Here is a 25177-nt window from a genome sequence, read left to right on the forward strand (position 1 = left end):
CGTGCGGTTGCCCACGGTGTGGCGTGTTCTGCTGCAGTCTGCTCCCTGCCGCCGCGGAGTAAACTACATGGACGAGAGCGAGAGCCACCGAGCCGGAGCGGACTAACCGGGGCGCGCGCGCAGAGCCGCTCGGTAAACCACCGAGTGACCAAATCACGGCAGGGGGGAAAACAACCCGTCCGTTTCACCGGGCAAAGGCTGTCCGTGAACTCAGTGCAGCAGTGCATTGTGTGTTTGTGTGTGTGTGTGTGTGTGCGGCAGGGAGAGCTCGGCGGGAATGGCTTCATCTCCGTGCGGCAACAGTAACTTTGATTCCGGTCTGGAAATCAAAACTCGCTCCGTGGAGCAGACGCTTATTCCTCTAGTATCGCAGGTGAGTACTTCATGAACCGGGCGGGGGGGGGGGGGGGGGTCGCATCGGGGGCAACTTTAAGGCACACGTTGGCTTCACAACGTGTGGCTAACTTTTGGGTTGTGTACAGACGGCGTCTGCGTGTGGTTCCGTTGTTACGTTGTTATCACCGGCATCCAGGTCCTCTTTAATGGGCATTTGTTGAGTTTTTTTCCGCACGGCAAAGGCACACGTAACAACTTTAAAACTTGTGAGTTAATACTGAGATTGGTTGTTTTTGTGAGCAAGAAAGTTGGTTTTATGATTATATTATTAATATAAATTACACAACATGCAAACCGCAAAAAATGGGAGCAATTAAACCAATGATCAGCCATCCAAAAACAATGAAATTCATTGTGATTTTAATCCCCTTTATGGGGGGGCTGGAGGGCACCAGGGACTCTCCTGGTAGTCAGCAGACTTTGAGGAAACGCTGTTGCAGAGTGTACACCAGTCTTACTGTGACTCCCACTTCTCTAATTGTGCCCCTATGAGGCACGTGTTTTGTTTTTCAATAAACAGAAGTAAAAGAAAGGCCCACTTAAAGCCACTGCACTCACTCACCGACTCTTGAAAAGCAGCAGCCGCGGCCTTAGAGCAGAGAAGTTCAGGCCAATGAGTTAATTAATCGTTTTATTATATAGTGCTGCACAGAGGAAACTTCAGGCTGCAGACTAGCTTTTGAACATGACTGTTTTTTTTTCTTCCACTCCTGGGAGGCGGGTGGCGTCTCCTGAAGAGGGGAGTGACCACCAGTCTTATAAAAGCTAATCTCCCTGTATGTGCCTGTAAATGTCCTGTTGTTTCTGTTGAGAGGAGCCTCGCTGGTGGTTTAACAGCGTCTGGACAATACCGTGATGGAAGGGTCCCCGACACGGTCCTTCCCTCTCGCTTCCTCCCTGTCATCCTGTCCTGAATGGAAGTGGCTTCGTTGTAGGAGAGGCACACCTGTTTGTGCTCTCTCAGTAGCCTGATCATTCACAAGCACACACAAAAAAAGATGTTCATGAGGTTTGGTTGTATAATAGGAGAAATTAAGAGTTAGGCCAATGATGTCAATAGCAATTACTGGAATTTTATTCTCATAGTAAGCACTGATGTTATATTATGTAAAAGCATCAAATAGTTCCCTTATTATTATGTGTGCTGCTGCACGTTTATGGTGCACTTACTGACCACGGAGAAATAGAAGAGCGGGCTTTAAGCGGACGTCGCTCAGCGTGTAACGGTCCTCTGTGGTGAATGCTGGGCCTCAAGGACAATCTTTCCTAACTTTCTTTATTTCTCACTGTGAGGCCTGTCCCCATGGCAACGAAGCTCTGAATGCTGAGCGAACAGATTCCCAAAGACTGTTATCTCCATATGTAGTGTTTTGTTGTCGTGATGTCCTCTGGAGGACAGTCCCTCAGTAGGTACTGACCGGTACATTAGTTCCACCTGCCGTGAGGGCTTTTCATCCAGTGTGGTCACGTGCACACAAATTACTGCAAATATGCACAAAGCATCTTCCCAGAACTGGAAAGATTGAATTGAATCTGTCTTTTGACATCAACAAATATTTGATAGCTTTGATAGATCAAACAATTGATTATTTAATGGAGGAACAAATCTGAAGATTTATAAATAATACAAATAATTGTTAGTAACGTGATTTCCCCATTCATTCTTTTCATGATGTTACATGAAATAAAAGTAAATGACTTGATCCTGTCTAATAGGAAATAGGAATGTAACAGAAAAATGAAAGCTACTTGCAGCTATTTATTGTTTGTTCTTTGCCTCGCTGTGTTGTGGAATTTTTTTGCGTACAGCACAGAACAAAAATGCAAAGAAAATCTGTCTAACTTGTGCATGTATCAGTGGTCATTACACAGACTGCTATTTAACGTGGCTGCGGAACCCCGATTGGTCTTAATGTGAGTAATTAACTCAGTTAAGGGGTTTGCGGGACGGTTCTGAGAAAAAGTACTGTCCTACGTGGGTTAAAAATAGAATCATTATAGTCTGTGTAAACACACTGTGTGGTCTGCTTTGTACGGCTTTTCGTTTAAAGGAGCTTTTGTATTTATGTTTTTCAAGGGATCACCAGATGACTATCAAGGAGGAAATGAAAAAGCGATGACAGTGAGAAAAGCCGTTGCTAGATGAGTTATTGTGTTGTGCGCTATCTCCCTCTTTTTTTTACACTTTTATTACGTGTCTCTCCTCCCCTTTCGTGACGTTGATATCCTCGGGCCTCTGTTATCAGCTTCACTCCCACCAGGGTGTAATTATAGGGCTCAGAGTCTTGCACCACGTACGTACACACGCACCAGAACATGCATACAGCCCCACCCACTTCTTCTCCCTCCACGCTTGTATGTTCTCCCTCGTGTTGAGTCCAGGTGAACGCATTCTTTTAAACGTGCACTTCGTTCCTCGCGTCAGTGCTTCTCGGAGTTTTGGCAAAATGTGTCCGAATGACTCTGACTCCTAATTTTGCAATGTGGCCACTTGTGTGTGTTTTTCAGCACACAGTTTGAATATTCAATGAACCCTTTTCGAAACAAAAGGGGGCCATTACTTTTTTACATTCACGGATGGGTGATGGATGATTCACCTTTTCTGCTGCCGCGATCTACATAGCAATGGACTGGCATTGTGAGGGGATTGCAAGGGTAAAGAATTGCTCTCTTTGGGGGTCAAAAGTGTATGAAATTTCACACAAAGAGAGGGGGGAACTACATGAATGTTGTGTCTGCGTCCTACTTGTGATGCGCTCTGCAACCAGCTGGAAGACAATCACCGACGTTCTGGCTGCTTTTTCCTTGAGATCAAATTCTTGTTTTTAAGTGGTGATTAGTGAAATAAACCGCTCTGTTCTTGTTTTGTTTTTTTATAATTGAGGTGTGTTGCTAGTTAAACACACCAGCCTGAGTCTCAGTGCGGACTCGGTGGTCCTCCAGCCGGCGAGTTGTAAGGGTGTTGTTTTGAGGTAAAGATGTGTGGGAATAAAAAAAAGGGCCAGGAAGTAGATGTGAGACTTTGATCAGTTGAACATTTAAACCCTTGTGACACCCTGGCCTTGTGATTACATAGCTACGCCAGGACTCTCTGAAAAGATTTTCAACTATAATTGGTTGGAAAATCGGTTCTCTGTCCAATATTGTTAGTGTCGACTTTGCCTCTCTGCCAGGGGCCCTGCGGGGCTTGCATAACTGTCGTCCGATGCGGTAGAAAGCGTTGAGTAAAACAGCCTTTCCATGCTAATTTTGATCACAAATTAGATCGGAGTGGCTTATTTATTACCCAAAACAGAAGCTCAGTGGCGGGTTTTAGGCCGCGATTTGCTCAGAGCACCAGCATATCGCACAGCCGTCCCTCAAATTTGTCTTTCTGGAAATTTCTTCCTGTTTTTTTTATTGAGGCACAGGGCACAAACGGACCTGAGCCTGTGGAGCGGTGACATGACAAACGTCTGGGTAGGGAAGTTGTTTTTTTGTGTCAGGACAGAGAGGCATTAAGAGATGTTTCTCCTATCCGGACGAGGATAATGAAGACAAACGGGTCCCTGTTATGAAGGTGAAACCACCCGAGGATTACAGCGTGCCACAAGCGTGCACATGTGTGCATTCACACTCACAGACCGAAATATATCCTAGCCTTCTGGGAAACGAGACAGAATAAGCCCTTGTGTGTGTGTGTGTGTGTGTGTGTGTGTGTGTGTGTGCGCTTAAGAAGGGTGGGAGATTCCAGTGTCGTTCATGTGTCTTTGTATATGCTGTGTCTAATTGCTTGCTTATGGGAAATGAACCATGTCACCTTCACAACAATGCGTCTCATAGCACATAGTCATAATGTCACCACAAGGCCACAATTGTTCCTCTTCGCGACACTATCACAGTTAACCTTCCCTTTGAAGTTTGAGACTGGCACAGCATTCTTTTTTTTCTTTTTCTTCAGCAGATCCCCCGCTTCAAACTAAGTAGGAGTCCAAGTCAGCCTGACTCACATGATTGTTGTTGGCGCGATGGCTGTTAAGTGCCGATAAAAGGATCCGTCTCACAGGTCCATCCGTTGACCTCTTCCTTGCTATTTAACCACAGGAGAAAGTTGTGTGTTTGTGTGTGAGGGATTGCACGTGTGTGTGTGTGTGTGTGTGCCCAAAACCACCAAATAACCCAGCCGCAACGGATCATTCGTCTAGAAAGAACAACAGAGTTCATTTAAGGGTGAGAAAAGCTCTCTCACCCTGTGCCGTTTAAGGCACCTGAAGGTTGTCGCTAATAGCGAGAAACGCCGCTAAATCGCCTCAATGGAAGCTCCTGCCTCCGATGGAGACGTACTGCGACGGCTGATAGGTTGATAATGTATTGATTTACGCATCTCTCCCATTATCATAAGGCCTCGGTGGCGCAGGATTCTCACAAAGCAACTGAAAAGGGAAAGCAATTTCCTGGAGCTGTTCTGTTTCATTTGTTTTGAGTCCACCCTCATTGAGATTTCTGCCAAAGAAATAGTCCCTAAGAGAACTCTTCAGTGTAGGTTCTTATAAAGACAAACCAGGACATTATGTCTATGAATACACGTTTCTATTTAATTGTTCTGTTATTGCAATAAACTGCCCCTTGTGTAAATGAATGTGAGAACTTAGCCTTTATGTAGCACATGTTAAAGTGTCATCAAAGGCCCTGCAAAGGCTATTAGAGGCATTCTTATTCAGTATCATGTGGCTTTCTGGCCCTTTACCAGCCCATATTTTTATAGTTTATTCATTTCTGTTATTCATGAGGATAAGATAGCAAAGAGAGCTTCACCAGGCTGACCATTTCATCAACAGCACGCCCATCAGAACGGATTTACCTGACATGATGTGTTTGCAAAAATACGGGTTGGTCCACTGTTTCGGTGGATGCAAATGGGCGGACAGAAACATGGCGCGTTACTGCACATGCTGCGTGGACAGAGGAGACAGGCGAGAGTGGAGGGACAGCCCACTTACTGTTATCTTGTCGGCATGCACCCTCCCACTCGTCTTGCCCTGTGATGCCAGAGACATCGCACAACGTATCTACGTTGTCTGCTGCTCACGGCTTTTCCTTTGGAGGTTTCTTGGCTCGGCGGGGGGGAATATTTCCGTCTCGAGCACATGACATTGCAGAAGACACTCAGTGCACGACGTGGGGTCCGGGTCACGCTTGAATAAGCTCCACAAATCCGAGAGAGGGCAGGAAGCCTCGCCAGCTGCGAGGTGGTAGAAAAATGATTGATAAAATGTTGCACAAGATTGCATTAATGTGTCATCTTCAGAATAAACTGTGGCTCACATCTCGTCCTGAAGGAAAACCAATGTGAGTCTGTGTTTGCCCGTGGTGTTCAAACTGTGGTCCCCCGGACAACAAGGAGACCGCTATGTCTCCAAAATACCCTCCATCTCCTACTATATTGTAAGAAGATAAATACGCGGTTTTAATTATGCTTCATGGGATGTAAGCGGAAAGCATAATGTTGCCATAGAGATAGTTAGCGGTTGGCTGCAACCAGAGCCCTGATTTTATATTTGTTCCCCTTTTTTATTATCAGTTCCTGTTTGCGACGTGTCAAAGGATTTACAGACAAATAGGGCAAAAATTAAGTAAATCTGTTCATTCAATTAATTCTTCCACTCGAAGCATCAGTGTTTATTTTACTTTAAGAGGAGTAAGGAAACCAGAAAACATTAATATTTAAAAAGCTGGATCATAGATGTTTGAAAGTATTTGTTAGGAAATGACTCCAACGGATTGTTGATTATCTAAATAGTTGGCGATTGATGTCATATTTAGCTTTAACTAATTGCTTAATCGTATCACTCAATACTTTAATCATGAAGACTTTTTGCATTAGTGTTTGTTACATGGAATATCTAAGCCTGTTATTGGACGTTAAGTCCCAATCTACATCCTCAGAAAGTGAATTCTAAAATATGCGTATCATAATTAAATGCCAAAAAATGATTGTCTGAAATTGAACTTTTCAGCAGTAACTTTGGCTCATGTCTCAAAGTCAGTGCCCCCCCCCCCCTCCCGTGGAAATAGAAACCATTCCGAGATATTAAGTGGCGAGGGAACACATTTAGAAACTACTTGATTGTTTGCTTTGGATGTCAGAGTCCTTGAGAATAATTTTAGAAGAATAGCGTCTTTAATAAGCTCCCCAAGCCGCCATGTTTGTTCCTCTCTCCGGCAGCAACATGGCCGTTCCACAGAGGAATCCTTCGTCTCACTTTCGCGCGTTAATTGCTTTCTTAAAGTGTCTTTGAACCGCTCCCCTCTCGATAATGACTTCTTTTAAAGATATGAAGTTTGACATGACAGAACAAAGACGGTGAAGGACGAGGAGAACACAGAATACCAAACTTTTTCCTTATCTTTTTCTAATTCAGAACAGTCAGAAATGTGAAATATTTAAACTCCAGCCTTCATATCTCTCTTTCTCTCTCTCTTTCTACAGAACGTATGATTTATAGTCTATTTCAACGCAAATACAGACCACGGCTGTTTGATTAGTGCCTTTTGATAAATCTGTAAACTGCATGGGCAGGTGTGCATCTTTGTGCAATACTAAAGGCTGTAAGACCCAGCAGAGCATGGTGTTTCGTATTCATATGAGCACACGGTGGAATCTTTCACTGCGTGCTGTGAGTTTGGGGAGTTGGTGTGAGGAAGTATCAGTATGTAAGATGCTGTATAGCACCTTGTTTGTATGCCTTACACTCCTCTTCCGTTGTCCCGCCCAATTTTCTGATTTTTTGTTTTCCCGTCACGCACACTTTACTTTCTTGCCCTTTAATTCGTAGTCTTCGTTTTAGTTTCTCTCTACGCTGAGCCCCCCCCCCCCCTTTTAATAATCGATCCCTCCAGAGAGCCCAGTGTCCCCGTATCATCTCATTCATTATGTAGCCGAAGGAGGACCTAGCCAAAGGCTAAAGGTATAAACCTCAGTCCTGGACGTTTCGCTTAGGAATCTTTTGCCTTTTCGTCTGTGCTGAAAACTGAGACACGGCCCTCGACCCATCTATTCTGAGCGAGAGCAGCGGGAACACCGCTTACCCAGCGCAGCCCCTCCTTCTACAGGGAATTCAATCAACATGGCGGTATTCTCACCGGCTTTTGTCTGAGTGACACATATCTCCAGGGGAAATGTTTTCGGAGCGAGTCCAGTGATGCGAGAACAATTGTCAGCCGATATGATCTAAAATGCTGTGAAAAGACTCCAATGCCACGAATAAGACGTTGTTTTAACTTGATACTGCTTTACAGCATTACACAGTGCTGGTTTGATTCCTCGGAACAAACAGGTTTTGTTCTCAAACGCTCGACAGGACGGAGCTATATTTAAACTGGCCAGATTTTCCCAGACCATTAAAAAGTTGTGTTTCTAAATGGCAGCCAGCGGGTCCATCTGCGTGTGTCTCACAGGACAGTAACCGTGATGGAAAGACCCCTTGTTGACTGTTCCATCAGGGAAACCAGTTCACAGGCCATCACCCATCATCAAGAGTCCATCGCGGTCAGATTCAGCCTATTGCTCTTTGTCTTATTGAGACAACTCTACTGATCGATACCTTAAAGTACCGAATATAGCATTTTGTCACTGTTTCTGGGTGACTGGAGCCGGTGGGTGAAGCTGGGGGTCAGGAAGCACAGCCCAGACACACACACACACACACACACACACACACACACACACAGTGTCAACCCCTATAAATAAGTTAAAGTCACTCACCTTCTATAAATAAAGTTTGGGTTGTTATGGACATTCAAGCGTGTTTGTTATCTGAGGGGCTGAAGATGTAAAAGCGTACTTGTGTTTGAATGTGGAAGTTTGTGAGTATTTATTATTGATGGGACTTAGTGTTTTGACCTGACTTATGTTCCTGTATGTAGACGTCTCTGGTTCTTTTTTTTTCTTCTTCTTTTCGAGGTTCAAATAGATGTCCAGCACTTCAAACACTTGAAGATATGGGCACTGCGTGTCGTGTAGTGGAAGCATGTTCCCTGAGCCCCCTGTGAGTGGACGAGCCGGTGTGTCACAACACAGGCCATTACGCCGTCTAAAAGTCAGGGGGGGGGGGGGGGGGGGGGGGGGGCTGCATTCCTTTCACGGGGCTCAAATTCCCAGCTCCCACAATGTGTAACAGAGGTCTGTCTGAAATTGTGTTGTTCATAATGGCATCGCGTCTGGGGTCAAAAAGCCACAGTGTCAAAGGTTGAGACCTCTTAGCCGCTCTGTAGTGGCTGGTATGCTTGAGTTACTGCCTTTCCCCTGCAAGGGCTTGAACTTGGCCTTTGGTTCATCGCTCACCACCTTCATCAATGAATCATCTCAGCCACTATCCTTCTGCAGGGAGGGTTTTGATGTTTGGTTTGACGCACTTCTTTGATTTATTAATGCAGTCATTCACATTTTTTAGCTGCTCTATTCTCAGATGTCGAACCTCTAAGACCATATTATTAGGAATGCTTTTTTTCTGGAGGGTTGGTCTTTCTCTGGGGATAGTTGGCCAACCTTTAACATCTGACATCTTACCACCCCATCTCCTTCCTTTCATCTGTCATCTGAATTTTCCTTCTAGACGTAGCCTGTCAGATGTATTTCAGGCTTGTCATCAGGCACTATTGTTTTTATTTGACATGTGTCTCAATTGGCGAATCAAAAACAACGCCCATTTTCCCCTTTTTTTCCCCCTTTGCTGTTTTATTCAAGGAGCAGGCCAGTGCCTTTAGGTCAGATGTATTACTTTAGGTCAACAGCCACTGAATGCCATTCTGTTTCTGTTCCTCCCCAGAGCACGGGGAGGCTGTCGCACAGCCTGGTTAAGCCACTTTCACACACTGTTCACCGCACACCATTATTTGTCCATTACTTGTAATTACCCATCACGATGACTGATGGAATGTTTTTCAGGCTGAGTTGGCGAGCAGTTCGGATGATCCTGTTGAGGACTTTATATAATTACCCAGTCATTAAACACACTTCGTGTGCAGACAACCTGAGGGGGGGTGGGGGAGGGGGACTTGCCAGCGGCTCGTTTGTTGCGAGTACAAATGTTACTCGTACACATCGCCTTTATTTGGAATATAGAAATGTCCAAGTGTATTTTGTATTTTGTTCTCAGGGTACAGCTTTGTGAGGCCTGTTTTACAAACCCAGTTGATGATGATGACGATGATGAAGCTGGATCTAGCTTCATCTAAAATGTGTTTGGGGTACGATGCGTGAGGAGATGGTTCTCTTACAGGATGCATCAATTTACAGTTTCTGCCTGTTCAGGTGTTACACAGGTACTCATCATTCTTTACTGGGGGGCCACAAGGTCCTTACTGAGATAATTGAGGAGAACCCTCATCAGGAACTAGAGTTTGTCCTCTTCAAGTGGTCTGTTTCAACAGCAAAGACATCATGGGGGGGGGGCTATTCTAGTTTGACGTCAGATGGCAACAGCAAAGTAGGAACAGTGCTCTGGGCCACATTGCATTGATGTCATGGTCCAGAGGTTTCAAAGAGGAAGATTTGTTACAGTTATTTCCTCCTTATTTCGTTTGAAGGTGCGTCATCTCCCAAGGTGAGACGGATCTAAATTATTCTGCTATCAAGAAAAATCCCTTTTCATGGTGGCCTTTAGAGGAGCTCGTCTGTTTCGCTGACATAATCCAGACTACATTGCGCATTGGTGTTTTGTGCGGTTGATTTAATGTTGTTGTGCATTAAATTCATATTTCGACCTGTTTATGCACATCACTAATGTTCAATACATTAAACAAAATGTGTCTTCAGTGTACAGGAAAATGCTTTTTTATTAAGAATCCTGTTAGAATGTCAGCATCCTAATCTGATGGAGAGATTGGAGACCTCCCATAAGGGTGTAAATTGTGACATTTCAGTGTTTTTTCACCCCTTAATAAATTTCCATGACAAATTAATCCCGCCATATTCATATTCAAGTCATTATTCCAAGGCAAGAGTATGTGGTAACCTGGTCTTCTGTGGAACAACGAGCCCAGTGTAGCCTGGAGACATGCATACTTTGTACATTTCCAAAGGGGTGGGATCTCATCTGAATCGGCTGCCTGGGTCAGAGATGCCTTTGATTTTACGTCACGGATGTTTTTTTTTTTTAGAAAACTTGCTTAGATCAAAGGTGTCTGTGCTGTCGGGCTGTCCGTCTGTCTGCATGACAACATTTAGATCAACGTGAAAACAGTGAGATCCAAGCGAAAAGTTCTTTGGGTTGTCAGTTTTAGGTTTATTAAATCCCTCTCCAAACGCTTTTACGCTCTGCTTTTTTCAACGGTTGTTTTTGAAAAGGCGTTATGCAATAAACATCTTTTTGAAATAATCATGAGCATGTGTATTTTCATCATCTTTCACTGCTTCTGATATATATATAATATATTGATATGTTTCTTTGCTTTTATCTCTACTCGCACAGTGGCAGGTTGAGGTTGAGCTGCGGCTACTCCAAAGACATGCCGAGAGAATTTGTTGATTTATTATTTAATTGACAACGGAGCCTCCCTTGCAATGTTTACAGAAACAACAGACTCTCACATAATCTTGGCAGAATAAAAGATTTTTGTCCTTATTTCACTTTTGTCCTGATTACATAACCTAATGAACTCACTAAAAGCGCTTGATAGTGAAATCTCTCACGCTTACCTTACCACTTCATGTAAGATAAGAAGATTGAACAAGGGACTGAACAAGATGATGTCAGCTATTTATGTTTGGACCAACATTCACAAAATCTGATTCCACAATGAGGCAGCTTGACAGTTTGTTGATGGAGAACACTTTCATGTCTCTAAAGTAACTATGAATCTACAGCCAGCAGCAGGTTAGCTTAGCACCCAAACTCCCTACTTTATATGTTGGAGGAACATTTGTTTCATCCGCGCAAATGTTTGAAGTCGCTGTCCTTGAGAAAGAATGCTCAGACACACAACTGTTTCCACTGAAACTTTAACTTCTGAATAGCTCATTAAATGTGGCTGATGCTGTTTTTTTCAGACGGGGGAATTCAACTGTAACAACGAATGGCTTCACACACACAGCAGGGGGAGAAACTATGATTGAGGGGGTTTTTTTGTTGTCGATAAGATGCGGCTTGTCAATCATGCTCATAAATTGCCTCTTGGTGCTGTGTTTAATTCAATATTGTTATTCAATTTGTCGTAACCAGAAGAAAAAAAAAAAAAAACGAGGCTGTAGCACCACACCAGTAGTTTGAGTCACGGCCCGGTGCTCTGCAAACACAATAGATCGATTCCCGCTGCTCCCCTTCCCGTTTTAGTTAACCTTGGATCATGGTTAACAGAGCAAAAACTGATCTGCAGCCGCGTCGTGTTTGTCTTACAACCCCCCCCCCCCCCCCCCCCACCATTGAATCAGAGGTCACACTGTCTCATCTTTGGCTGGAGGAGAGCCGTTTTGTAGAAAGTTCTTGGATGCTGGTAAAAAAAAAGAAATGTTGCTTTGTTTCCTCCGTTGCTTTTCCCGGGCCGTGGCTTCTGTTTCCCCCTCCGTCTTAGCTGTCCTCCATCTTCCCGTATTTACAGTACGCCCTCTGCCATTTACCCGCCTATCGCTCCATCACGGCTGCCCGTCTGTTTTTCTCCCAGGTTTATCATCCTCCCTTATCAGCGGCTGCTGGTTCCTCTAGGCTTCCTGCACCTCATATCAGCCCGAGTCATTACACTGTGGCGATGCTCTGCTTCCAAGAGACGTCATGCGTTACTGTCACTGCACTAACAAACCGGGTTAGGGGTTTGGCATAATACGACGAGTGCAGCTTGCATCCACATGGGAACCAAGTGAACTGCTGATAAAGGATGGCTGCTAATGAAGACCGATTTGATTTATTTCCACTTGTCACAACGTGTCACATGGTAAACCACGACTAGCTCAGGTCAGAGTGACTCGGTAAAGAGCTCTCTCCGCTCAGAGCCCTCACCAGCTCCACTCGGGGACGTGATAGGTCTGTCATTATTTTTAGAGAGCCGTGATGGAGCACCAGGTAGCACACGGCCTGCTCTGCTTTCCTGTTAGATTTCCACTTCCTGAGCGGAAACCCTGGCCTGCCATGGCACGTGAATGGTAAGCCAGTCCACGGCCTGCCAAGGCCTGGAGATGAATACTTCTCTTCATGTGCAACAATAACAAATATGTAATCCGGAAGCTATGGGCCCTTTTTTCCATCCCGCCATTTAGAGATCCGTCTCTGAGAGGCTACGCACACTTGAACTGTGGCAGATCACCGAGGAATCGATGCCAGGCCTAAATACCGGAAAACAGGTGGGATTATATTTGTCATCTGTTTGACAGCAACAGTCCCTGGTGTGAGCTGAGTCTATTAGGTCCGTCTGCCGTGTGCCAATTTAACAATGTATTCTGCGGGGTTTGCTCTCGACTTCTCTGGATCCACGTGGGCAGGTTGATCCGATTGACTGTCAAGATCGCTGCGATGCGGAGCCAAGTGCTCTTCACAGTGACGGCAGATGCGGATGGAAGCGACTAAAGGCCGAACAGATTCAAAATATTTGTGAGAGGCCCTCGTTATACTTGCTGTTGTATTTTAGATGTCTTTTCCATTCAAAGACATGTACCTACATTCTGTATAATCAGCACAAAATACATTTTGACTGATATACTCATTGCTAAAATTTGGTTTTTAATTGCTTCGTTAGGTAAAGCATATCTGCATTTTTCCATGATGTTATTGGCGCTACTTGGTGAGTCAGCTAATCAGGCCAGGCGTGAAATCCTCACACACAAAGAGATGATGATGCACACTGCAGCAGCACTTGCTGTTGTGCCGTGGTGACAGAAGCTGGAACAGGAGAGAAACAGTATAGCGTTTGACACTTTACCGCGCTGTGAGTCATATGAGGAGCCTCGAGCAAACATCTCAGTTGACTACTCAGGGGTTAGATGTCAGCTCAGCTTTATTCGGAAAGTCACAGTCACCCGCAGAGATTTAACTGCAAAGAGAACAAAACAGAGAACAATTTGGGAAAGTCATGTCATGGCTTTGACTGTGAAAATGCTCAGTGGAGGCAGCTGAAATCTCAGTCCTGTACTATAATAGTGATCAGGAATAATACCAATGTCGTTGCAAGAACTGGGTACAGAGCAATGAATGCTATTTGAGCCTTGAGTAAAAAAGAAAAATAATCAAATACTGAAAGTAGTCATCAAATGTATTGCTGAATTCTTCTTCAGTCTTTTTGACTATTTCTTATTTGCAGGTTATCATTGCTTTTTTAAACTCGTAGACTAGTATTTTGCTCAACTAAATTTCTCATATTCGCTTTCTAGCTGATAGATATACAAGAGAATTGATGCCTCTCTCACCTGAAAAATATATAACATATATAATATATATAAATATAAAGCTACAGCCAACAAGACTATCATTTTGTTACTCTATTGACAAGATTATCATAAATATATACCCAGTTCCAGCTCTAGTCATGACTGCGTCTCCAGTGAAGTAGCTGGTTTGTTCACAGCGAAGTGACAGTTTGAAAAGCATGCGGGTCTCAAGGCCCAGGTGAGCCAACCGCCACCCCCCCCCCCCCCCCCCCTTCCTGTGACCCTGTATCTGATGCTGACCCCCCACAGTCATCCCAGGTACGTCGGAGACGGGGCAGGTGAACAGGTTGAGACAGCCGGAGGGAGTTTAACCCGGCATTCATGTTGTGTTCAGGGCACATCTCTCCTTGGTTGACCCCCTCCCTGACTTCCCCTTTGTCTGTCTCTGTCTCTCTCAAACTCCCTCCCAGAATTACGTGAGCAAGAAGGAATGAAAAGAGGTATTGTGCTCTGTTGAATGTAAGCTGTGTGTGTGTGTGTGTGTGTGTGTGTGTGTGTTTCAGTAGCAATGCAACTATGCAGAGATATCAGGCCTGCATGTAACATAGTGGTTAAGGTGTTTAAACCAGCATAATATATATATATATACACTCTCCAGAGGCCACACGCACAGAACATGCATCTCCATGCTCAGAGAAACCATTGAAAGGGTTGTTCTTCAAAAGACAGAGACTCCAGTACAAGATGTGTACATTAGCACAGGCCGTTTGATAACGTATAAAGCTGTAAACAACACCCGTGTGTGACATACTAGTAACTAGGCCTATTAGGGGCCTCTTTCTGTGCACCACTCAAGAGGTGGGAGTGATTGTTCACAGTGAGAACGAGGACATATTTCAGTGCTCCTTTGACAAAAAAGTAGGAATTATGTTCCAGAGTGATAAACACATCATTGTTTGTGTTTTCACAGCCGGGGAGTCAGAGCTTGTTTTTGTTCCCACTTCCACTGGGGTTAAGTACTCATTTAGTGCTCCAAAGGGATACAATCTGATAAAGATAAAAAAAAGTCCTTCAACTGGCAAAAAGTTACTCAAAATATTGACGTCATCTGCTCTTCTCTCCTTATATCAGTGGATAGTTTCAGAGTCTGTAGGCCATCAGTGTCACCTGCTAATTTGTCTGCTGGCATACACCTGGGCTAAGGTTCATGTGCTCGTCTTCTGATCCTTGACCTTCTGTCATATGCCGAGCTGAGAAATACAGCTCGACCGAGCAATAATGAGTCACCCATTGGACAACTGAAGTAGCTAACATACACTCCGGAAGAGTTCTTAACCAAGGTTTAATATTCTAATCGTTATGGTGATGCTTAAATGACCCTATGCAGCAATGACTAACAAAGAAAATCGGTTTCTTACAATTTTGCAATAAGGAAACAAGCTACAACAGCAACATATTACATCTGTTTAAATTCATACATCATCGAGTTGTTCACAAACCATTCGCCTCTTACACGTTGCAACATATTATAAATATCATTATTATCATTTTGTTCAACTGCAGTTAAAGATCAATGATAACCCAATACAAATCTTGCTCTCTCAAAGGGACAAACCCGCATGAAGATGCTGGCCCTTTGGGCATAAATACATAGGAGTGCTATTCTTGTTGTTGGTATTGCTACTTGGCTTCTGTAGTCTTCCCACATCCATCACCTCCCAGCATGCTGCCCTTTCCCCCCCTCTCTGTCTTCAGCGATCAGCTGATGTTATCCTCGTCATCCTTGTGGTTTCGTGGGCACGCAGCGATTACGCTTTTCTCTGGAATGATGTGTTTCGTTTTGTTCAATAACCCTAAAAGGCTACAGTGACTACTGGCTAAAATAGAGCTCCAGAATCAGACTGACCTGAAGTCAGTTTGTCTAAGGAACAAGTTCTCTACAAGCGGAGTCTCTGTCTGTTGTCTTTTACTTTCTGTTCCTTCAGTGTTTTTACCTTTTCTCATGTGTTACTGTGTCTTCATGTGTATATGTGTGCATTACGAACTTGGTCTACCTAGTTGTGTCTGTATTCTCATTCAAACTAAATAAACCACATATCAACGAATAGCAAAAAAAGTTGCTCAATCTTAAGCCTCTGGCTTGTTCAGGTTTCTTTTTAATGCCTACAGGCCTTTAGAAACTGAAAAAAGTCAAACTATTTTTGTAACTTACCTGGGTGGCCCCTTAGACCGAGTACTAAATTAAAAAAAAAAACTCTGCATATGCGATCTAAGTCCTGAAGAATGCATGACTAGAAAATAGTCCATGTGGTTCAGCTCAGCTTTAAGTGGAACTGCTTTGTGTTTGTAATTTAACAAGGTGCACCAGAAATCCTGCCTGCTGACTGCGTAACTCTTACCGTTGTTGCAAAATACAGGTGTAAATTGGCTACTAGTACAGTATGCTTTCTTATGTTATTGTTTAGTTCTGACTAAATAATGCAGTAGTGTCCAGAGAACTGGCACTTTAGTTTGGAACAATAGCTGGCTTTGCACACTTGAACTCAGGGCCCCAGAAATGAACAAATGTCATCTCATGTAATGAAAAGGCGTCTATTCTCTGTCTTAAATGCTGGAGGATGTAGCACAAACACCACAAGCTGCTACTATACTCGGTGTTTGCACTTTGACAATGGGATTCAAAGTCTAGTGCTAAACGTCCTGAATCGTCCAAAAGTGAAAAGAGGACACACGCTACATTTGAAAGTTGGACAAAAAAACAAATCCACTTGGTTTGATGTGGCTCTGCAGCAGCCAGCCTCTAGAGACGGACTCGAATCATTTCCAATACTGCACACGGAGGACTCGGGGAGAGATGGCTGAGGTCCCCGGGGGGGGGGAGACAGAGAAGGATGATGGTAAATAAAGGGGGATGCAGATGTGACATGTCCCGCTCTTTACTATGTCGATCCCTTCACTTCTCCCCATCTATCCTTAAACACTCTCCCCCAAGCTTCCTCTTTTCATCTCGTCGTATTGCATCTCCAGTCCAGCGCAGCATCAAACCCTCATCTACATGCGGCCTTGACTTTCATCCCTTTCCTCTTTTTTTTTTTTTCTAACTCTCTCTCGCGCTCTTTTACCAACTTAGCAAATAGCCAACATCTCTCTTTACATCAATAAAAACAGCTTTTTCAGGATCAGATTTTGTGAAAGACAAAAAGCAATAATTGTCCTAGTCCCTTTGGGAGCAGCTCTCCCTGCAACAATGATCCCTTTGTACTGTAATGGGCCAAAATGAGACCAGGAAGTATTAGTTTTCCTCTTTACTTCAACAAGGGGATCCATACGCTGCAGAGTTTGTGTAATGAGAGCAACAATGAGAGTTGTGCAGAAACGTTAACGTTATCAACCGGCCAATAGGAAAACATACTCGGACAAGATGATGCAGGCAGTTTCATCTCATCGGAGAATAAACCCTGCCGAGGCATAAACCCCCTCTTTTGTTTTTTTTTCTCCTCTTCACACGAGCTGTCCAATTATTTCCTGCCCATACACATCAAGGGCATTCAAGCACACATACTGTACATGCAGTAAAGCAAACAGCCATGTCCGCACACACCCACCCACATCCAAAACAGAGCAAAACAACAAATAATTGGACAGCTCACGAATGATGGATGGATAATTTGTTTTATTTGATTAACACCCCCACATCCACATACGTGGACATTCTTCTGAGCTTCACTGCAAATGGCTGAATGTGTTGTGAGTTTCTTTGCTAGGATTCTGCTTGTAACTTTACATTCAATCTTTTGGCCCTAGAGAAAAATATATTTTTGATTTGTTAGTATCCTCTGCAGGCAAAGTAAAGCTTAAAGGAATCAGAGATGTAATGCAGACACATAAGCAGGTCATTGTCAACAGTTGTCAAGCAAGTCATTATTGTGAGGAATGGCTGCAATGCGTGTACATTTTTTTCTTTTCAAAGATTTCCTGCCTTCCTGTCGAAACGTTACCAGAAAGTTACCGGAAAGATCTGTCTTGAGCGAACTGGATTTACTTCCACATCCATCCATTTATAGACAGATTCGTACGATTGAAATCTATCAAAGAATCCGTGCAGGACTAAAACATGCCGAGAAAGAATGGATCAGATGACACCAAACTCTCGACCCAGAAAAGCCTTCAATGAAACTCCGTGGCCATGTGAGGCAGATGCGTCCACCCTGTGATTTACAGTCGGTCACTGTGTCCTTCAGGTGTTGGCTTAGATTCCCTCTGTGGATGCATTGTGGGCCAAGCAGCACTTTTATGACCTCGTCACTGTCCTCCTGCAACAAAGAGATTTGATGTGAAGAGGGAAGGAGAGACATTTTATGAGAGAACTATGTCTGTGTAACAGCAGCAGGAAAAACACCGCTCCAGGAAGCCTGTTTGATAACTTCTCGGAGACAATCACACGCCGGGACGAATACGCAAGAAAGACCGTCATGAGTTAAGCCCAACATCCACGAGACTGTATATTTAATGAAGCACTTTTCTCTTCACAGTCTGCGTCCATGGCGACATGGCAGTGTAGAGACAACCCGCTGGCTCCGTCAACGTGCTCTGTCAAATGTCGGAGCGAGGCTGAATGTTAAACCTGGAGATGAGGAATTAACTGAGCACATCTCCAATGATTGACCAGGTGTCTACAAGGAGTGAAGCTGGGTCCATACCGGCAGTCTGCGATGCCCGATACTTGATACCAAGCGCTTATTATAAATACTTTAAAACAATTAACCTTAACTGACTATTTTTTAAAATGTTTCACTCACAAATCCCTGCAAAGGGAAACTGCCACAAGTTCCTTTTGATACACACAAAGACAATGGCTTCTCTGCTGCGATGGCACTGAATCAATATTATGTTCTCTCCACCCTGCTCGGTTCCTGTTTGCACAGCCCAGTAAATGTACCCGCCTAGTAATCTCTAATGGAGGAAATTCCAGTCGGTGGTTTTCCTCTGCTCCGTCCATGTCTCTCTTTGTGACTTTTTCACCTTTTGTGTGTCTTTGCACAGACACAAAGTTTCAAACGGACCCTCAGCTCGTCCGCTGCAGTGTAGCAGGAGACACCTTGGACGGGAAACTCTGACATCAGGCCTGCTCTTACCGCTGCTGTTTGCGTACCTTCACAGAGGCACACACTCATGATCCTCTCTCGTGCTACTTTCTGGTCCGAGTCACCATTTGTACAGGTCATCTGGGAGAACAACCGTTGCTAGCCCCCCCAAATTCAGCCATGCATCGGGCACCACAGACGCAAAGCATGCCAGGCATACGAGTCCTCCAGAGAAGCCAGGTGACTCAACAGAAACGTTGCGTCATATTTTTTTATCACATCTGTTGTGTACCTCCAATGCCACCTGATGATAACCAACAGTCTATTTCACGTGTCTCTGTGCCCTAATTACTTCCTTTCGGCTGCATCACGTCCAGCTGCTATAGTGGCGTTTCATGTTTTTTCGTGTCTCTTTTTCACACTCAAGCTCAAAACCTTTTATGAAGCTATTTTTACAGCGAATGTGTCTGTTTGCGATTGGACAGAACCGCCAAAACCAATATCACATCGAGACCATCATTACACAGGATTTATTTTCAAAACAGGTAGCAACATCTCCCAGTTAATTTACGTTTCTCAGCAATTCTAAGAGGAATAGCGCAATATGGGATTTTTCTGTATCTTATTGTAAGCAGCATTAAGCATCACATTACTTTGAAAAGTTTGTTGAAGCTGTCGGTGTGGATGATGTGTAATGCACAGTTTTAACGTGGGTCACGTCTCTCTTTAGCAATGGGGCATTCAGATTGAGGAGCATTTGTCCTGCAGCAGGTTTATGGTCCACCGTCTGCAAACATACATTCACACGAATAAAGAACAAAAGCAATTTCCTAAGTAACTGTGTCGGAAATATTCCCCCGATTGTTCGACAGGTTTCACTAATAATTGATTGAAAGATTTAGAGCTACAACTGTGGTTCTTAGAAAGACATCAAATTAAAAAAAAACTGTCTTGGTCTTTCAACTACATGGTGACGCGATACTAATCTCCAGGTTTTAATCGAGGACCGAGAGGCCAATAACCTCAACATAATATTTGGTTACCATTTTGTCTGTGTGCTTCTTATCCGGAGCTTATCTATCGCAATCATGTTGAGATTAATAAGACATCCGAGTTAATTGCGTTACATTACTGTCAAATCTATCCGAGCGCATTTCAAAGGATTTCGACTCCTGATGGGTTTGTGAAACACAAACAGTTGCTTCCCGCTGTGCTCCTGTGTGAGCTCAGCAGAACCAGCGTACGTTCTCCATCCCACAAAGACTTAACTGACAAAGATTCCCCGCTTGGACCACCTGCAGCTGTGCACCAATTAAAAGCACCACCCACCACTCCATGACCCATTTGGTGTGACTCGTACACACCCATTGACACCCACAATGATAACAGCTGGAGAGAGTGAAAGCAAATAATGAATAGTTAATGATAATTGGCTCTACCCATTCATAATTCATACCCTCAATTATCACTAAGAGGCCGCACCTGAGTTTGCTGTGTGTGTGTGTGTGCATGTGTCTCCGTCTAGTGAATGCCACAGAAGACGTGCACGTCTAAGCCAGTGTGTTCGTTGCTGCTATTTCAAATTGAATGAAATATTTCGCCGTGGGAGATTTAGCACACACGTTTGTGCCGTACACGTGTTTTCTATCCTTCCGACGTGCACAGTGGGTCATTAAGCTGCCTTCTTTCAAAAGGTTATGTAACTCCTCTCTCCTCAAAAGCAAATGGAGTACATGCGCCGTTATCAAAGATGCTGTTTTGGATACAATCACTGATGCTTCTGGATAGGCATTGTGCAGCGGGGTTGATAGAAAAGTAACTATTATGTACCTAACACGGCAAAGGTATGGTAACTGGCGACAACAAAAGTAAAGAATGCATTTCTTAATGCATGTGTCCCTCCTTTTTTTTCTTCTTCTCCCCACTCTGCAGATCACAACCCTGATCAACCACAAAGACAAGCCAAAGAAGTCTGAGCGCACTCAGGCCGCCATACACAGGGTGGGCCAGGCAGTGAGCGTGGCCGTGGGGCGCTTTGTCACCGTGGGCGAGGCCATCGCCACGGAGAACCAAGAGCTCAAGGATGAGATGGGACAAGCTTGCTTTGAGGCACGCAGAGCAGGTACGTGTCTTCTGCTGGCTCATGTGTGCTCAACATTTCACTGAAAAAAAAACTATATGGTGCTTCGTTTTTTAAAGACTTCCTTCCATTTTTTTAGAGACTGTATCTTCCTATGCCTAAGCATGGCCGTGGCTTTACGGTGTCCAGAAATTGGGCTAGTTACAGCTAGTCGGCCAACAAGACTAATCAGTGTTTATTTGTCCAAACAAACTGTGACAGTTTGTGAAAGCGTTAGGGATAGACCGACCTGTCCTCTCCCAGTGTGCAAATCTGCAAAGATGATCAGTTAGATGGATGTATAGATGTATCAAGGTTAAAACAGTAAGAACACTGAGAGAAACAAAGCGCTACAGAGGATTGCAGGAGGGCTGGAAACAGTGACAACCTGTGTGAAGGATCAAGAATGTGTGGATCACTCTTCACAGGGCTGTCAGCTTTTATTGAACTGGTGATAGAGGGGGGGGGGGGGGGCGGTTTGGAATGTGTCAACGCGGTGAAACAAATCTTTGCATTGTGAAACATAGTTCTTATCGGCTCGAAAAACAAGGACCTCTTTTGGCCTTCTACGGGGGAAAGACCGGAAACAATATCACCGTTGATAAGAATTTAGACACAAACAGCGGGATAATAGGTTTATTTTTCGGGGGAACCAGCTTCTGGAGAAAAGCGTCTAATCCTCACGCGGCGTTGATTCGCAAAGACGGCTAAAACTCAGACAAAGGGAGCGCTGGTGGGAGGAGGCGAAAGGACTGACGAGAAAATCTGCGTGAGAATGTGTCTGCAGAGGTGAGGCCAAGGGAAGTGAAGTGTGTGTGTGTGTGTGTGTGTTCTCGTGCAAATGTGTGGATGTCTGAGCCCAGTGTGAATAATTTATTCCAGTTCTCCCTTTCGTCTTAAGGACGTGTTTTTACGGTTCCCTTTTCCACTTGTCTCCACAAACACAATACAACTGTCCCCTGATCTTACATTACATGTCGTTTAGCTGACGCTTTTATCCAAAACGACTTACATCGCATTATAACCCGTGCATTACACTTTTGCCTGGGGAGCAATCACGGGTCACTTTGACAGGGCACATGGTGCAGCCGGGGATTCGATCTGCCAACCTTGCGGCACCATCGTCTTAAAACAAATGACGTTGTTTCTTGTTGATCAGTTTTTTAATCTGACAAATAAAAAAAGGCAGTTTTAATTAGTTTTAATTAAATGCTGCCCATCCTCAGAGTGATGGAGAGATCCAATGAGGCAGGGCCGTGAAGGCAATGCAATCTGTTTTGTTTCTGTCTCTTTCACTCCGTCTCTCACTTGTTTTCTCTCCCTCAGAAAGATTCAAACTAACATCACGGTTTGGATCAAATAAATAGCATAGCAAGTACAGCGTGTGAGTGTTCAAATACAGGGCTGCGGGCGCAGAACAATAAGTTGGCAAAAAGGAGGGTATTGTTTAGCATTTAAATTAAATTTTCCCGAAACACCTAGAAAAGCTGAGGCAGTTGAGAATGAACTAGTGTTTAAGGTATTTTGACAAAATTTGATCTAAAGGGCAACATGTGTGTGTTGGGTTTTGTTGCAATCAACTAATAGACTTTGCCATCCATTGAGTCATGCAAGATCGATTGCTTTTTTACTGATGGGGTTTAACTTCAACAAACTCAGTATCTGTCTCTTTTTGGCGGCTATTAAGAGCAGGTTAGAACGAGAGAAAAGAAGAAAAGTTGAGCTTTTAATATTTAGCATTTCTGTATTTCAGCCAAGAGCAGATTCATCCTCGGTTCGCTAAGTGTAATTGAGGCCATTAGTGGTTTCACGTCAGTCAGAGGCATGCCAGTGGTGTTTGGGTCAGTCAGATGGCAGATTGGAAGAATACCCTTCAGTAATGTTGTCTGGATAAACTTAAAGGGAATCTCAATCGGTCGCCTCTTGTCTGAGTCCAGATCTCAGTGGCAGGAGGCAAAGCCAAGAAGCACAAAGGTCTCTTTGGCCAGTCACATGATCCTCCTCCTTCAGAGGGAATCCTACGGCGCTGTCAGGCCAGAAGGGATTTGTAAACCCGTTGAACATGAGTCGGCCTCCACAACTGGACATTTCCCAAATCATCGGACGGGCAGATAGAAATGTCTCATAAACTGTCACGCTCAATTTACTCAAAATATGCACCAGCATGAATGTCCTCTTTCGGTTAAGAAGGGTTTGTTCTCTATGAAGTATGCTTGGAGGAAGCCTTTTATAGATTTTGGAGAAAAAGAGCACTGGTTTGGAATCAGTACTGCAAAGAAAGCACAAATGGCAGAACGTCGGATGCCTTTCCACATACACATGATGCATCGGATCGGTTGTTGAACCCACCGGAGACCTTTTCTCCCGTCTCGCAGGCGACACCATAGCCCAGCTGACGGATGTGGGGCCGGCCTTGCCGGCCCTGTCAGACGGACCTGTCACGGTGTTCAGCGATAGGACGGGGATGGTGAAGGCCGCCCGCTTGCTCCTCTCTTCGGTCACTAAAGTTCTGGTCCTGGCCGACCGCATCGTCATCAAACAGATCATCACATCCCGCAACAAGGTGAGGGCAGGCCAATGTGAGACGTGATAGGCTTTTAAGGTTGTGCATGAGTTCTCTTGCATTATCTCCCACACAGCCTCCCGCACGGATCCACGCATGCACACACAATACACACAAATGCGGCTCAGCAAACTCCATCCCGCGTCCTTCGTCTCCTAATAGATAAGCACCGGCTCTGTGAAGATGTACTCGGGAGGTAATTGAAGGGAAACGGCACATTTAGCGATCACAGACCAAGGCGCTGTCCCTCCTCATCCTACCTGGATATGCTCTTAGCCAGACAATGCGATATGGAGCCGAGAATGGAAACAGGGGGCCTAATCATGACTGGTTAGCCTGGTTTGAATAGACATTCGACAGCCCTCTGCCCCCCTCCATTACTGGCAAACGCAATTACATCTCTTCCTCCTCTTCGTCTGGGGTGAAGCGAAGCTGTTGCGTTAGCGTTGTCAGCTAGCCCGCCCGTGGCAGCTAAATTAGCACTTACATAGACTACTATTACCTAAAATGCAGGTTAGGAACTACTTAGGCTGGTGGTTTTATTTGAGGAGATCCCAGATATAATCACCTTGAGCTGGTAACGCTGAAATAATATACAAAATATTGAATTGAATTTATGTCAAATAATTTATATTCTTGGTTATGTCGTACGGTGAGTCTTTACTTACATCTTAAGAATACATCTGAAACATGAAACAGGTTGTTCCCGTGTGGAAGGATTTCAAGAACATGTGGCCTTTTACCATCAGGTCCTGGTTACCCTCGACCATCTGGAAAGAGTCAGCACCTTCCAGGAATTTGTACAGATTTTTAGCCAGTTTGGCAACGAGATGGTGGAGTTTGCTCACCTTACTGGAGACCGACAGAACGTGAGTAGCATGTGAAAATCATCAAGAATCATCAGCAATTAAATAAATATCTGGTCTATCATATGTAAATTGTGTGCATGAACATTTAATAATTTGCTTATTCATTTCTGCAACTATATATAAAAATATATATTTCTGCAAATATATATATTTTTTTTCATCTTCTAACAAGGCTTGGTTTTCTAAACATGGTGTTCTGAATGTGAGAGCAGGTGTTGGGGTTGGAATGTGAAACCTCCAGGACGTACACTGAGAACATGCAGGCACACCCAGAACAAATCAATAATTCTGGCATCAAATATTTACTCCTCTCAAAAGAAAACTGCACGATAAAGTAACTTCGTCGGCCTTCTCTTATTGATACAAATATTTTTTCTCTATCTTCATTTTTCAAACTCATGTCTCCATAAGAGAAATGCTGAGGTCAGTTGTGACTCATATTCCTCAAACACTGTTTAAATTGTGATTCATTGTTGATATAAACCGACCTATGCTTTCAGCGAGGCCTCAGCCTCAGCAATATATCATCACAGCACGTCTGCAAAAAAAAAAATGTTTTGCTTTAGTTTTTAACTTTGCTCCGTCAAAGACTGCTAATCCTCCTTTGACGCATACATTCCGCCTCTGCTGCTAAAGTGCTTTGGCTGCAGAAGCTGATGCAAAGTGCGGTGGCTGCAATATCTAGACAAGGAGAAAAGATCGACGATCCCTCTTCCTGAATTTCTTGGACGCAGGTGTTTTGAAATACATGTCACCAACGCGACACGGCTAAATCTCCCTTTCACTCACATTCACACGCATGCACAAGCACTC

The 25177-nt window shown here is 44.1% G+C and overlaps 1 protein-coding gene across 1 annotated transcript in view; it reads left to right on the top strand.

The window, feature by feature from the left end:
* Positions 1 to 25177, top strand: part of ctnnal1 (catenin (cadherin-associated protein), alpha-like 1) — a 35734-nt gene continuing 10557 nt past the window's right edge. The window contains exons 1-4 of the mRNA XM_037474558.2: positions 1 to 373; positions 20746 to 20935; positions 23308 to 23495; positions 24245 to 24364. Coding sequence (XP_037330455.2) covers positions 278 to 373; positions 20746 to 20935; positions 23308 to 23495; positions 24245 to 24364 — 594 coding nt within the window. The 5' untranslated portion in view covers positions 1 to 277. The remainder of the gene's footprint in view (positions 374 to 20745; positions 20936 to 23307; positions 23496 to 24244; positions 24365 to 25177) is intronic.

Source organism: Pungitius pungitius, chromosome 17 (genome assembly GCF_949316345.1).
Source record: "Pungitius pungitius chromosome 17, fPunPun2.1, whole genome shotgun sequence".
NCBI classification, from domain to species: Eukaryota; Metazoa; Chordata; class Actinopteri; order Perciformes; family Gasterosteidae; genus Pungitius; species Pungitius pungitius.